Source organism: Zalophus californianus, chromosome 7, assembly GCF_009762305.2.
Source record: "Zalophus californianus isolate mZalCal1 chromosome 7, mZalCal1.pri.v2, whole genome shotgun sequence".
Taxonomy (NCBI): domain Eukaryota; kingdom Metazoa; phylum Chordata; class Mammalia; order Carnivora; family Otariidae; genus Zalophus; species Zalophus californianus.
Genome location: NC_045601.1, coordinates 96,323,603 through 96,337,253, shown reverse-complemented (window position 1 = coordinate 96,337,253; position 13,651 = coordinate 96,323,603). Strand labels below are relative to the sequence as shown.

Genomic DNA, 13,651 nt, shown 5'->3' with positions numbered 1-13,651 from the left:
ATTCAGCTTTCTCCCAGAAATTTGTAAATTTATGTGCAGGGAAGAGATACTGCAATTATATACCTTTTTTCCTTTTTAAAACTCAATAATTTACAAAACTTTCTGAATTGTCTCATCATTTCAAATGTCTATGAAGACTTTCCAAAATGTATCCCTTTCCTTCATCTTTTTTCCTAGCTCTCTTTTTCCTGGTGTTTTCAATCAGCCTATGAAAAATTGTGTAAGCTAGCCAGGTAAAGTCTTACACATTTTCAAAACAGTGGACATGAGGGAATCCTTAAGTTCCAAGTAGAGACATCAGAAAGTTATCTAGACAATTAATGTATTGTCACATATATTTTTTCATAAGAAATTTCTGTAAGAAACTTCTGTATAGGAAAACAAAAACTTACAAAGTTGAAAATATAGTGTCGATTATTCCTACTCTTATCTTACATTTGTCTCATTATGAGCTCTCCTAGTGCTTGTATAACATAATTCAAGGTAAAAATTACTGTTCAATTTGGGGAACATATTTTTTTCCAATAAATTCATTCCAGATAGAGGTAGTTTTTAAACAGTGGGGTTATTTTATATTTTTATCTGTTTCAGGATGTATCAATGTAGACATAGATTATAGGAACCAAAGAAATAGCCAAGTCTGATTTTAAACAGTTATAACCGATCTTTTGTGCATTATTCTTTGTGTGCCCTTCGCCTGGTGAAGATACTGGAAAACTTTTTGTATAGTCTTAACTCTACATCTGTAAAAACAGAAAATGCTCATAGTGATAGCATAGTCTAAGATAACTACCTTGAAGATTGCAATGTTTATTTTTTTATATTTCTGTTAAATGTCATTAAAGTGGTTGATTTATTTCATTACACTGAAAATGATGAACATATTTCAGAAGGGTTTGCAAGTTGAAACATCCTACAGATGTATGTGAGTCATTTCAGAAGTTTTAGTTATTAGATGTATGTCACCTCTTCTTTTGCAGATTTCAGCAACAGAAACATACATGATCATGAACACTTGTAAGCAGACTATGAGGTGTTTCTCATTGTACAACACTATTACAAGTTGTCCCTACTACTTTTCAAATTTATTTCTTAATCCAGCTGGATGCCACATTGGAAAACACTGAAAATGTTTTTGCATAATTTTTGTTACCTCCATGAGGTAGATTTTAGATATAAATTGTGGAAGATTTTGCTACAGATTGCATCTTGGACATGTATACCAACTCTAATCTTGGACAAGACAACTATTCTGAGTGGAAGTTTCTTTATCAAGTTGAGCTAATAATTCCTATTTGACTCGATGTTATAAAGTTTAGCAGTGTTTGTCAAAGTGCCTTTTAAAGTATTAAGCCCCATATATATAGAAGTAAAACATTTTGTTTATCGTATGAGTATATACATGTATTTCTTTCCCCCTGTGTGTGTGTATATACAGTGTATATACTTTATACACACACAGGCACACACAGAATATTTATATATTCTGCTAGCAGCATCAGCATCATCTGGGAAGTTGTAAGAAATTCAGAATTTCTGCCTCATCCCAGACTTACTGAATCAGAATTGGCATTTTAAGGTAAACCAAGAGTCATGTTAAAGTTTGAAAAGCCTTGTTCCATATGGTCTACTCTTTCCACGAACACACACATATATATATGTAGCAGCCAGAGGGCTAGGCAAAAGAGGGTAGATTCATCATCCTGAGTTGATAAAAGAGCAGTCTAGGAAAGTACTTTATATTTTAACTAGAACTGACCATCAATAATAGTGGAAAGATAGAAGGTATTAGGTGGCTCATTCCTGGAATAATGTTTACTGCTGTCAATAATGAGGCAGAATGGATCATTGCACTGCATGTTTGAATTAGATAATCTAAGACAGCCCATCTAATTTTGTAATTCTACTATACCTACATACTTCTATATTTATTGATATATATTCTAAACATGAATATTTGATTCCTATCTCCAACCTATATCTTTAGATCTGTTTTGTATGAGCCCACAGGTGACAGATATTTTTAATTCCAGATTTAAAATTGTTACATTCTAAAACAATCATATTATATTTATGTATATTTATCATATATAAATCATAGTATATTTATCTAATCTAGTGTTGGTTATTAGATAGCAATGCATAATTTGCATTCTAATTGCTACCCCAATTGCTTTCTCATTATTTTCAGAAACTATTAAGGAAAATGTAGAACAGTTGAGACTCACTATAATCTCTAAGAAATCTACTAGATGTGTGGACAACACTGTTACTCAACCAAGGGCCAAAGAGCTTGACAAGCCAGGCTTGTCAATACAGTTAGTTACTAACACTGAGCTTTTTGGTTCATGCCAAAAGATCAAGGCAAATCTTCTCGAGTGCATACTTATTCAAGTATGTGTTTTTTGCTTTTGTTTTTGTTGACATACAGAAAGCTGTATGTATTTAAAGGATACAGCTTGATGAGTTTGAAGATAAATATACACCATGAAACTCACATCACTACAGTCGGTACCATAAGTGTATCTATCACCTCTACAAGTTTCTTCCTGTCCTCTATTTATTACTATTCTGTGTGAGTGATAAGCACATTTAACTTAATAGCTGCCCTCTCAGAAAATGTTTAAGTGTAAAATATAGCATTGTTAAGAATAGGCACCATGGCGGAAGTTGCTTTCTGAGGTAGCATGCAGTCTTTGTTGGCTTCCACCATGGTGTACGGTGGCCAGGGCCAAAAAGTGCAGAAGGTGATGGTTCAGCCCATCAACCTCATCTTCAGATACTTGCAAAATAGATCTCGTATTCAGGTGTGGCTTTATGAGCAAGTGAATGTGTGAATAGAGGGCTGTATCATTGGTTTTGATGAGTACATGAACCTCATATTAGATGATGCCAAAGGGATTCATTCTAAAACAAAGTCAAGAGAACAACTGTGTCAGATCATGCTAAAAGGAGACAATATTACCCTGCTCCAAAGTGTCTCCAACTAGAAATGATCAATGAAGTCAGAAATTCTTGAGAAGACCATGTAGTTTGTTTGTTTTTTTATTTTATTTTTTTAAAGATTTTATTTATTTATTTGAGAGAGAGAGAATAAGAGATAGAGAGCACGAGAGGGAAGAGGGTCAGAGGGAGAAGCAGGCTCCCTGCTGAGCAGGGAGCCTGATGCGGGACTCGATCCCGGGACTCCAGGATCATGACCTGAGCCGAAGGCAGTCGCTTAACAAACTGAGCCACCCAGGCACCCCATAGTTTGTTTTTTTAGATGTCTTTTGTTGGGAGTGTAGTTCTAAGACATTTGTTCATATTGTTTTGATTACCTTTATGTTATTACCAGAGAACAATAAATGCTGTGGGATTTTGTTTTGTTTTGTTTTTGCTTTTTTAAAGAATAGGCACTATGGTGTACAATAGGTCTCTAGGACTTACTCATTTTGCATAACTGAAATTTTGTACCCTTTGACTATGTTGGAAGAAGCCATCCAGAGGATATTACTGCTAGTTGACCTGTGAGCTGTACCAGGGAAATTGGAGGCTCGTTGCCCCCTCCCCTGTTCTTGGAGTGTACATTCTACTCACTCTTCCCATAGCCAGAGCTGTTTCAAGGATGCAGTCTTGAGAGAGCAATGTGTTGTTGAGACAATATGGACTGTAGATGTGACTGAACCCCTTTTAAGACCTCTGTATAAACTTTTAAAATTCTAGTGGGTGAGTGCTAAGATCTACTATCTAGTGACTGCCCAAGACAAGCCTCATATATAAGTTCCCTTGCTTATTAAAACAGCCACCTACCAATCTGGAGGGGCCCACCTCTTTCTTCAGTCTTTCCTTTTCCTCTGTGTATGGAGAGCTGGTTACAGATTTCACCCAGGGAACTCCTGAGGTTTGCAAACCAACAGGCTAATACCACTAAGTTTCCCTTCCCCCTAGCTCCTGGCAAACATGTGGTTAGCCATACATAGTGCAAGAAAACAAATCTAACACATTGTTTCATCTTTGAAGTTTGTCAACTAAATAAATGAATATGCTCTGTTGATGCATGTTATTATTTAAGTCAAGTATGTTATTTGGTTGATTTACTTTTTACAACATACATTTTAGCAGCAGTGATGTTGTACTGTCATTGTATGTGTTTAATGCCTTGGTTTATCATGTTACTAATGTGTTGTTTTTTCAAACTTAAAGATGTTTACATATTTTCCTTTCTTCCCAGCTGCAATATTTCTTAGATCCATTTTGGAAGGAGGTTTTTATACACTAATAGTAGAAAGAGTCCATGATACAGGGAATCTCACTACTGATCATTAGGTGAAAAAATTCAAAACTCATTTCCAGTTTGGAAATTTAAATACCTTCAGATGACCATATTGAAATATTGACCAAATTAGAAATAGCCCCAACCCTTGGATATGCAAGAAGGTCATCCATGCATTTTCATTCTCACTAAAATATTGTCATGGTATTGGCAATATTCTACTTAAAAATGGAAAGAAGCCAATAACATTTAACTATACCATGTGACATATTAGCAATTAAGAAAAACAGCTACAGGGGCGCCTGGGTGGCTCAGTTGGTTAAGCGACTGCCTTTGGCTCAGGTCATGATCCTGGAGTCCCGGGATCGAGTCCCACATCGGGCTCCCTGCTCAGCGGGGAGTCTGCTTCTCCCTCTGATCATCCCCCATCTCATGCTCTCTCTCTCTCTCTCTCTCATTCTCTCTCTCAAATAAATAAATAAAATCTTTAAAAAAAAAGAAAGAAAAACAGCTACAAAACATATTATTCTATGAAAATGTTCACTTTGTCAAACTTTTTCTTCCAAGCAGACTTGTATATGTAAATAGAATTTTAATTGAAGATTTAAAAATTTGCACTATGTCATATATTTAATTTCTATTTCAACTATTCTAACATTTCTTTTTAAATCATTATTTTGTATCTGATCTATTGTATCTTTAATTATGCATTTAGCATTTCATATAAATTATAAAAGTAAAGTTTTAGATCCCATCAGCTCTCAGCCACTGCTGCACAAGGATTTGGAAGAAAATAAAAAAGAAATGATCACATCTCTGTAGTCATTTGGGGAGAACACTATTTAAATTTGTTCTTAACACAGGGCTGAAATTAATCTTGATTTCCCGTCAGATGTACAGGGATTTTACAATATAGTTCATAATAGTGTTTAACTCCTCTAGGGTATGAGTTAAGATAAACAAGTCACTGACAGTGTTTATCTATAAATATAGCAGATGGTGTGGGACTGAGGTTGGTTATTAACTCTGCCGACTTTAATTTCATGGTTATAAAACACTGTAAACCTCACTGTTTATAAAAGGCAGGGAAGAATCTCCAATGGGCTTCAGTAGCCAAGAAACCCTCTGTAACATTAATCTCTATAACTGATATTCGGTATCCTCCTAGGGTGCAATATTTGAGATTGTGGAGTGATTGCTAGACATATTAAAATTTTCACTGGGATCATTAGCTAACATTTCTGTCATTGATCTATTATAACTTTGTTAATGAGTTCCATGTGAGTGAAATTTAGTGAATGAGACGATTCTTTCTAAACTTTGCTAGGTGAATGTTTAACAATTACTTTAGGCAGATATATTTAAGAGGCAGCCTAATTTGTCAGAATAGTAACCGTTTTTCTTATGTAAAGATGAATCATGGTACCTAACTAGACCAAATGTGCTTAAGGATAGAATTTCATAAAGGAAAACTATAGCATCATGCAAATAATTAGCCAATGTACATTATATACATTTACATGTAAGCCATGAATCTGCCTCAAAATGCCATAGAATTTTAAATATAAAAGAATTTTTAAAACATTGCAAAATGCCATAGAATTTTTTTTAAAGTAAAACTATCCTTCAGATTCTGAAGTGATTTGAATATAAAATTTTAATATAATTTGTTTCACTAAAACCTGTAAGATTAACTTGATTAAAATTAATTCTTCCCCAAAGAAGGAACCACTAGTATAAAAATTCTATTATTTGAAATAGCTCAGTTTTCCCATTCCAACTTTATAGTGAATAACAAAATGTATTTTATGACCACAAAATTGGAAAAAAAAAATTCACACGCTCTACCTCTATTTCTTTTACACTTAGAAGAGATTGATTTTTCAGTTCCTAAGAAAGTCAGACTTCTATAAATATATGATAACCCAATATGTAAGGCGGGGATTAAAAAATCTTGAACTAAAACATCTTCACCATATTAGAGTTCAAACTCCTCAAAAAATGGGTTTTCTAATAACAAAATCCTCCCTTTTCTACCTCTTATGTTGGGCTCCTTCTCTTGGACCCATACTGAGAGCTCTGTGCTTTCTGCTGATTATTCCTGGGACCTCAAATCTTGGCTTCCAAGCAGCTGGCTTGTGGACAGCAACCCTCAGTGGAGAGAGGACTGGATGGGACTCTTGGTAATATGTCTTCCCATCTCCCTTCCTCCTCGGAGCCTCTTGTCAGTAATTCTCATCAGATGTATGATTCCACCATTTGATGCACTCATTTCTACAAACAACAGTCTACTCAGACTTCCAGGTCTCAAAGTACACGAAACGGTCAGAGTGGACAGCCAGTCTCTTAAGGGGAAATTTGATCTCATCTCCCCCACCCTTCTTTAAAGATTCTGATCCTACCTGAATCTTCATCAGAGAAGCTGGTTATTGGGCTATTGGTGTATTTAACATTCATGTCTTTGTTGAATCGAATCAAAACTAGGGGTGAGTTCACTTCAAAGTTATCAGTGAATGTCACCGAAAATGGATCTGTTAATTAATCTTAAGGATCCCATCTTTTTGTCTTGTGAGTTGTGAAGGGAGGTAGAAATGTGTTAAGCAAAATGTTGCCACAAAGACTAGGGCCATAGAATGGCTTTTCCACAAGTGTGACACTTTCCCATAAGTGTGACCAAAACTAAGTTAACAATAATAGAAAGGAAGGGGATATACAAGAGACAGAGTAGGGAAATAAGGAAAGCTGGATGTTGAAGTCTGAGTGGAGGGGTAAACAGAGTGATTGCTTTAGGGACTCAAGAAGAATTCATAAATACAGGGGCACCTAGGTGGCTCTGTCAGTTAAGCATCTGCCTTTGGCTCAGGTCATGATCCCAGGGTCCTGGGATCGAGTCCCACATCATGCTCCCTGCTTAGTTGAGAGTCTGCTTCTCCCTCTCACTCTCCCTGTGCTCTCTCTCTCTCTCTCTTTCTCAAATAAATAAGTAATTTTTTAAAGGATTCATAAATCCAAAGAGTCTTAGGGAAATGAGATATTGTTAAAAACATATTGAAACAATCACTCTTGTAGAAAAAAAAGGAATCTTTTTAATATCACAATGGGTAGTTTCAAGTTGATGATTTATTCCCCCTCTGGTCTATATATAAGGTGCCATGAACTGTCATAAAGTATAATCTACTTTCTTAATCATGGTTTGGGACAAAAAAACAAAAACAAACAGTTTCTGTAAAGAAATTATCTGATTAAAAGGTGGGGGAAAAACTGTTAAAATATAAGGAAAGTGCTCCTGCTTTCATCCTCATCTATCAGATTTTATTAAGATAGGGTCAGAAATAAATTGCTGCCTTGTAATATAATATAAAGCAAATTACAACCCATGGGAAAAAGTAATGTATGACTTTTAAATACCGTAATCTCATTTTCATTACTTTCTTTCAGATTATCCGACCCTGTCTAATGTCAAAGGCATAGCATTGCATAAAGGAAAACCTGCAAAGGAGAGAACTCTAAGTGGATTTCATTCCCCTTTCAATGGTGAGTTAAAAATCTATCCTCTCTATTTACTACTTATTCTCCCTAAAAAAAAAGCCAGTAATTTGTTGTTGTTGTTGTTTTTAATCTTTTGTTTCTAGGAGAAGTCATCTATGCTGTCATGTGCATGACAGTCACCTGTGGAATCCTTCTCCTGGTTATGCTCAAGCTGAGGTAACTAGATACAGCTCAGAAGGGAAAAGCTGGAACAGAATGGGCCTAGTTAAAGCACATTTCACAAAGGCACACCTTACAAAGGGCCTGAGGATGAAAGCTTCTCCGTTAAGACATACTAAATCATTTTTTAATGTGGGATAGGTCCATGGAAACATTACTCTAAGTCTTCAGATGCAAGAGAAATGTGATCAGGGAGATTTTTTTTATGTTGCATTTTACCAGCACATGTGCATTGTTCCCCCCAATTAAACTGTTATCAATCTTTCCCCTGGTTTTCCTACAAAATCCAAGTTGAACTTTGCTGCATTCCTCATTCAAATCATTTGCAGAATTCATCTGCTTACATAATGGAGCTGTTGTGGACTTCATACAGTTTATCTGAAGATTTCCTCTTTACTCTAATTTCTCATATACTAATAAACTGTGTTCATGTTTTAATATACAATTATTAAAAGAGACATTTAATGAGGCCTCACAGGGTACCCTTAGAAACACTTATTACTATTTCCTGACATTAATTCACTCTTTCCAAATCTTTTTCCTTGGCTGCCCTCATTGCTGGAATGCAGTAATACTCCAGCAAACATGTGAGACTTACATTAGAGATATATCAATCTCTAGACTTCTAAATGTCCAGGACCTAAAATCTTTCCACTTATTTAACATTGACAAATAGATATAAAATGTTGTGGATTTTCTTAACTTTCATTTAAAAACCCTCACATTTATAAATCAGTGATGTTCATTTTCTTATTCATTATACATGTGTGTATATTTTTGTATAATCTGAGTATCATGCAATGAAGAAATACATATGTTTGCATATGTACATTTTTATCATGTATATGCACACACACATAAAATATATTTATCAGTAAGTTTAGGCCTAGAGAAGATCACTGGAAATAGACATTTCTCTTGTGGCATTCACGGAGGAGGACTCAGTGCACTACCCAACGCATGTACACTGATTACTCCTCCAGAAATCTCTCACTTTAAGGCAGATAAAATGAAAGACTTAAGTGGGGAGACATATGGCGATACCAAGAGGTAAGGCACTTGATGAGTCTACACTCTGCCTAAAGATTTTCAAATATATTTATTGTTAAATGCAATGTCTACTTATCTACTTGTTGGATCCCACCTCAAAGCATTGAATTTGGTGCTCACCAACACCAGTACCCAAACAAACTGCTTTTCTCCGAGGCCTTAAAAGCTGTATCTGTATGAGAAGATGTTCCTTGGATTCCATGATACAGTTTAAAGGCTAAATAATTAGCATCAATTTCTAAGGGGGAAAACAGCATTGGAATTTATTAAACTTGACTTTATTTTGTTTAAAATATTTGAGAGCACTGTTCAGTTACTGGACCTGCCTACATATTGCATTATAGATGTATCATTTCAGATTGACACAGATGGTTTGCTAGTCTAGCAAAAATCTTATTTTAATGGCTCTGAATCTTTATTTCTTAGGCACACATAAGGTATAAAGTTCATATCTACCACACAGGCCAGTGGGGTTTTACAGATTACTGTTGTACCACAGATAAATAAGGTGTTGCCTTTCAAAATCCCCTGTGTGTCTGGTGTAAGTTCACCTCCTTTCTCATCTGCATAGAAAAGCCTGTCCCTTTATTGGATGACAGTGTGAGGGTTTTAGACAAAAATCTTGAATTTAATGTTTATTTTAAGGCAAATCATTCATACTATTAAGTATACCACATGTAGTTACAAATTATTTTCCATACAATTTAAAATGAATCCTTACCCATAATCTGAAAGATCCAGAAAGTAAATGATCTAGGGTTAAGTAAATGACAAAATTACAAGCCATCATGGAAAGAACAAAACAAACAAAAGCATCAGTAACAACAAAACCCATGTTACCCTAGGGATGACCAGCGCCTCCTTAATGAAAGAAGGCTGGTTGACACTTTAGGCATTGTGAATACCTTTCTGTAATACAGGTTAACATTTTTACATTTGTTTCATGTTATGCAAAATTAAAACAACCCTAAATCTTCAGAGAAATTTGCAGAGAATCCAATAATTTAAAACTTAAATATTGAGGCACCAGGGCACCTGGGTGGCTAGTCAGTTAAACATCTGACTCTTGATTTCAGCTTAGGTAATGATCTCAGGATCATGAGATCAAGCCCAGCTTAGGTTCCCTGCTCAGTGGGGAATCTGCTTCTTTCCTTCACCCTCTCCCGTTGCCCCTCCCCCCTTCTCTTTCTAAAATAAATAAATAAAATAAATAAATAATAAATAAAAAATAAATTTTAATTGTTAAGTAAGTCTTAAATAATTTAAAACTTAAATGTAATTTAAAAGACTCTTAAAAAAATGATTCCTTGGAAATCACAGTTAAATGCATACTTCTTAGAAAGACCGTAGAATATGTGACAATTGAAACTTTACATTCAAGAACTTGATTATATTTTTTTCGCCAGGCACAGAATCCATCCAAAAATATAAGCACATAGAATCTCATTTGTAAAATCATTAAAATGGCATGTTGTTAACTTTTACTTTTACTTTTACTTTTACTTCTATATAGAACTTCCAGGATATCAAGTCAAACAAGAGATCATTCTCCAATCCAAATACCTGGAGGACTCATGATTCATTAAGAGTCACGGATCATTAACAATCACTTTCTTTACAGGAAGGCTTTGTAGCCTGTCAACAGAATATTCTGTCTGCCATCAGTAAGGAAAATGTGAAGATGGATCTAATGATATTGGATCATTAAGTATAATAATGTAAGAAATAGTAATAATGGCATGATGTTAGATTTATTTTTTTCTTAAGAAAGTATTCAAGTAAAAATGTATGTGGTATCTTCTACGACACTGGTAGAAAATTAAAGTCTCCCTTGAAGGCAAAATGTGTTAACCCAAGTTACAGTCTGCATGATTTGTTTCATGATAAATTTGAATCTATATAATAGTAATTAGTTGCATCAAAATATGATCTATTATGGTTAGCAGGGTTTATTTTTCCTGATCAATTTTATAAATTCCCACTGACTTGCCAAAAGGAAAATGCTAATAGGAATATCCAGTATAATTTATTTGTGTATTGTTGTCTATTTTCAAATCATTAGCTACATCATTAGCATTGACTTTAAGTGACTTTAAGTTCCTAAGTATATTTGGCTAGATGATTAGTCTTAAATATCAGAAATTAGATCTTTGGTTTTTGTAATTTAAATACTGTTGAATTTCACTTTTCAAACTTGTTGTCTTTATTTCATACCTATAGAAATGTAGAGCAACACATTATCTGAAAAACTCAATGTGCATTTTAATAATGACATACTTGTGAATTTAATTTTTTCTATGCTAATTACTATGAACTTATGCAATAATAAACTAACACTCTAATTATTATATTCTGTATTGTTTCCATATGTTACTTTTGGCCTGATTTGACACCAGAGTACAACTGTGATTAGAAAATTGTGAAAAAGATGTTAGTTTAGTTTTTGATACATATATGCTTTTCACCTGTCTGCAATCATACTAGTACCCACTGCTAAGAATACATATGAGGTTTTTATTACCTACAGTGGCACAGGAACACAAACATTCAATAAACTGAGTATGCTAATAAATAGTGATACATTTACATTTAAAGGTCAAATACTTTCTGTCTAGTCTCATATCTATTGCTGTTTACTGTTTCGTATTAAATCGTCTATATTAAATTAAATTTGAAGTTACCATTTGGCTATGTTTACTCAAAGTAACTGAAAAAGCCATCCGTTATCTTTTAAAACAGGGAAGAATGATCTGGGGAGTCAGAAATCTCCCTCAAGAAGTTCTATATATTCCAGCGTCTGTTAGCTCCCTGTTATGTGAAGAGAATGTAGGCACTTCTCTCTCCAAATCCCTGCTATTTAACATGGGCTTGCTAATGTCCAGGAAACATAGATTGTCTCTGGAAAACTGAGGAAAGAAGTCAGGTTGCGTATTGTTTGTGTCGAGCAGGGAAGGGGAGAAGAGTGTGAAACAGATGATGCCCTTTAAAAACAGAATCTTATATCTTAGGCCAGCAAGAATGAATAGGCCGTTTGGGCAGAATTTCAGAAGCAGGAATCCACATGCAGCATTTAGAGAACTTTAAAGAATCAGCTGTCCCTGGACAGGGAGTCTAAATTGAGAAAATATGGAACATAAAACTGACAAACATTAGGGCTGAGACAAAAAAGTCCTTAACCATGTGTCTAAGGAGTCGAGATCCTATAAACGTAGGCCCCTTCAGAACATGGTCCGCATCCCACCCCCACCTTTCACTCTTCCTCATCCCGCCCTCCAGAAAGCCTTTCCTCACAGCCTTTCCCTGCTCTGGGGTTAGGAACTTCTGCTCAGTGCTTCCCCCATCTTAGACTAGTATACCTTACTATGATTTATTTTTCATTATTGTTCTTCTCAGTAAATTGTAAACATTCTAATTGAATCTGTTGGTTCATGTCTGATTTCCCTTCCTTTATACATGTTCAATAATAAAAACTGTTTGACGAATGAATTGCTTCATTTGGAAAGCTATAAAGTGCCATTAAATAATTTTAAATAGGGGAGTGACTTCCGATTTATGAACAAGAAGAGGCACGTAGGCCGAAATGTAAATGGCAGACTGAAGATGGCTAACCCTGATGTCCAGGAGTCTGCTAAAAATGCACTGCAATGTGGAGCCAATAAATATTGAGGGCCTGCATTAATTCATGTGTTCAACACATATTTATTGAACATATACCATGAACCAGCCACTCTACTAGGCATTGGAGATAGAGTTCTGAACAGAGTCCTCGTGGAAATTTGGAAAACATACAAGTAAAGACAGTACTTTATGAAAGTGATAGATGCTACTAAGAAATGACAGGCTGGAGTATCAGAGTGATGTAAAGTAACACGAGAGAATAGCATGGACATAAATATTTCATAAATAGAATGGATAGGGATTTGAGATTTGATAATAACATTGTAAAGATCATGGCAGGAACAGAGAATGAGTAGGCTTCTGATTTGTGCCATTAGGTAAACCACAGCACTACCTAAAAACCTGGCTCATATAGGGGGAGGATGAATTTGGAATGGGAAAAAACAGTCTGCCATTTATCTTCAGATCTGTTCCCACCTTTCTCTACCTTGTATATACCCCAAGAGGCTGACCTGTATGAAACACAGGCTTGCCCTCTGGCTTTCAGTTGGCTTCCGCCAATAGTGAGAAGATGGGGGGAGATATTCCCCTGATCCCTCCATGAGGGCCCACCTTGGGCTGGCTGTTTCCCTGGACAGAATATCACTGTTTCTGTCAGTGTGGCTTTTTCTACATGAATCTCTCCTTCTGGATTCCAGAAACATTTCCCTTTCCCTTCAGGACTAGCAGTATTAATGACTCAGCTGTTACTAGTCTTGAGTTCCTGAGTTACTAGATTACTCCTTGTGGTTTTCCTACAACTACCTACACCTATGTAAAGACTCCCTAAATCAAACACTCTTACAGTCATTGAGTTTTCGATAACTTGGACTTTATACTAATTTGAGCATACCGTTTGTTTCCTTTTGGGTCCCTGACTAATGATCCTAGTAATTATTTCAGGTTTGGAACCATTGACAGCAACACCTGTGGGATAGCCATGTGGAGTTATCTAGTGGCCAACCAGAAAATATGGTTGTG

The 13,651-nt window shown here is 35.4% G+C and overlaps 1 protein-coding gene and 1 pseudogene across 1 annotated transcript in view; both read left to right on the top strand.

Moving 5' to 3' along the window:
* Positions 1 to 10,599, top strand: part of GFRAL (GDNF family receptor alpha like) — a 73,437-nt gene extending 62,838 nt beyond the window's left edge. Inside the window, exons 7-9 of the mRNA XM_027604061.1 lie at positions 7,694 to 7,789; positions 7,888 to 7,960; positions 10,527 to 10,599. Of these exons, the coding sequence (XP_027459862.1) occupies positions 7,694 to 7,789; positions 7,888 to 7,960; positions 10,527 to 10,599 (242 nt within the window). The remainder of the gene's footprint in view (positions 1 to 7,693; positions 7,790 to 7,887; positions 7,961 to 10,526) is intronic.
* Positions 2,712 to 2,990, top strand: LOC113927556 (annotated as a pseudogene).
* Positions 10,600 to 13,651: the final 3,052 nt, after the last annotated feature.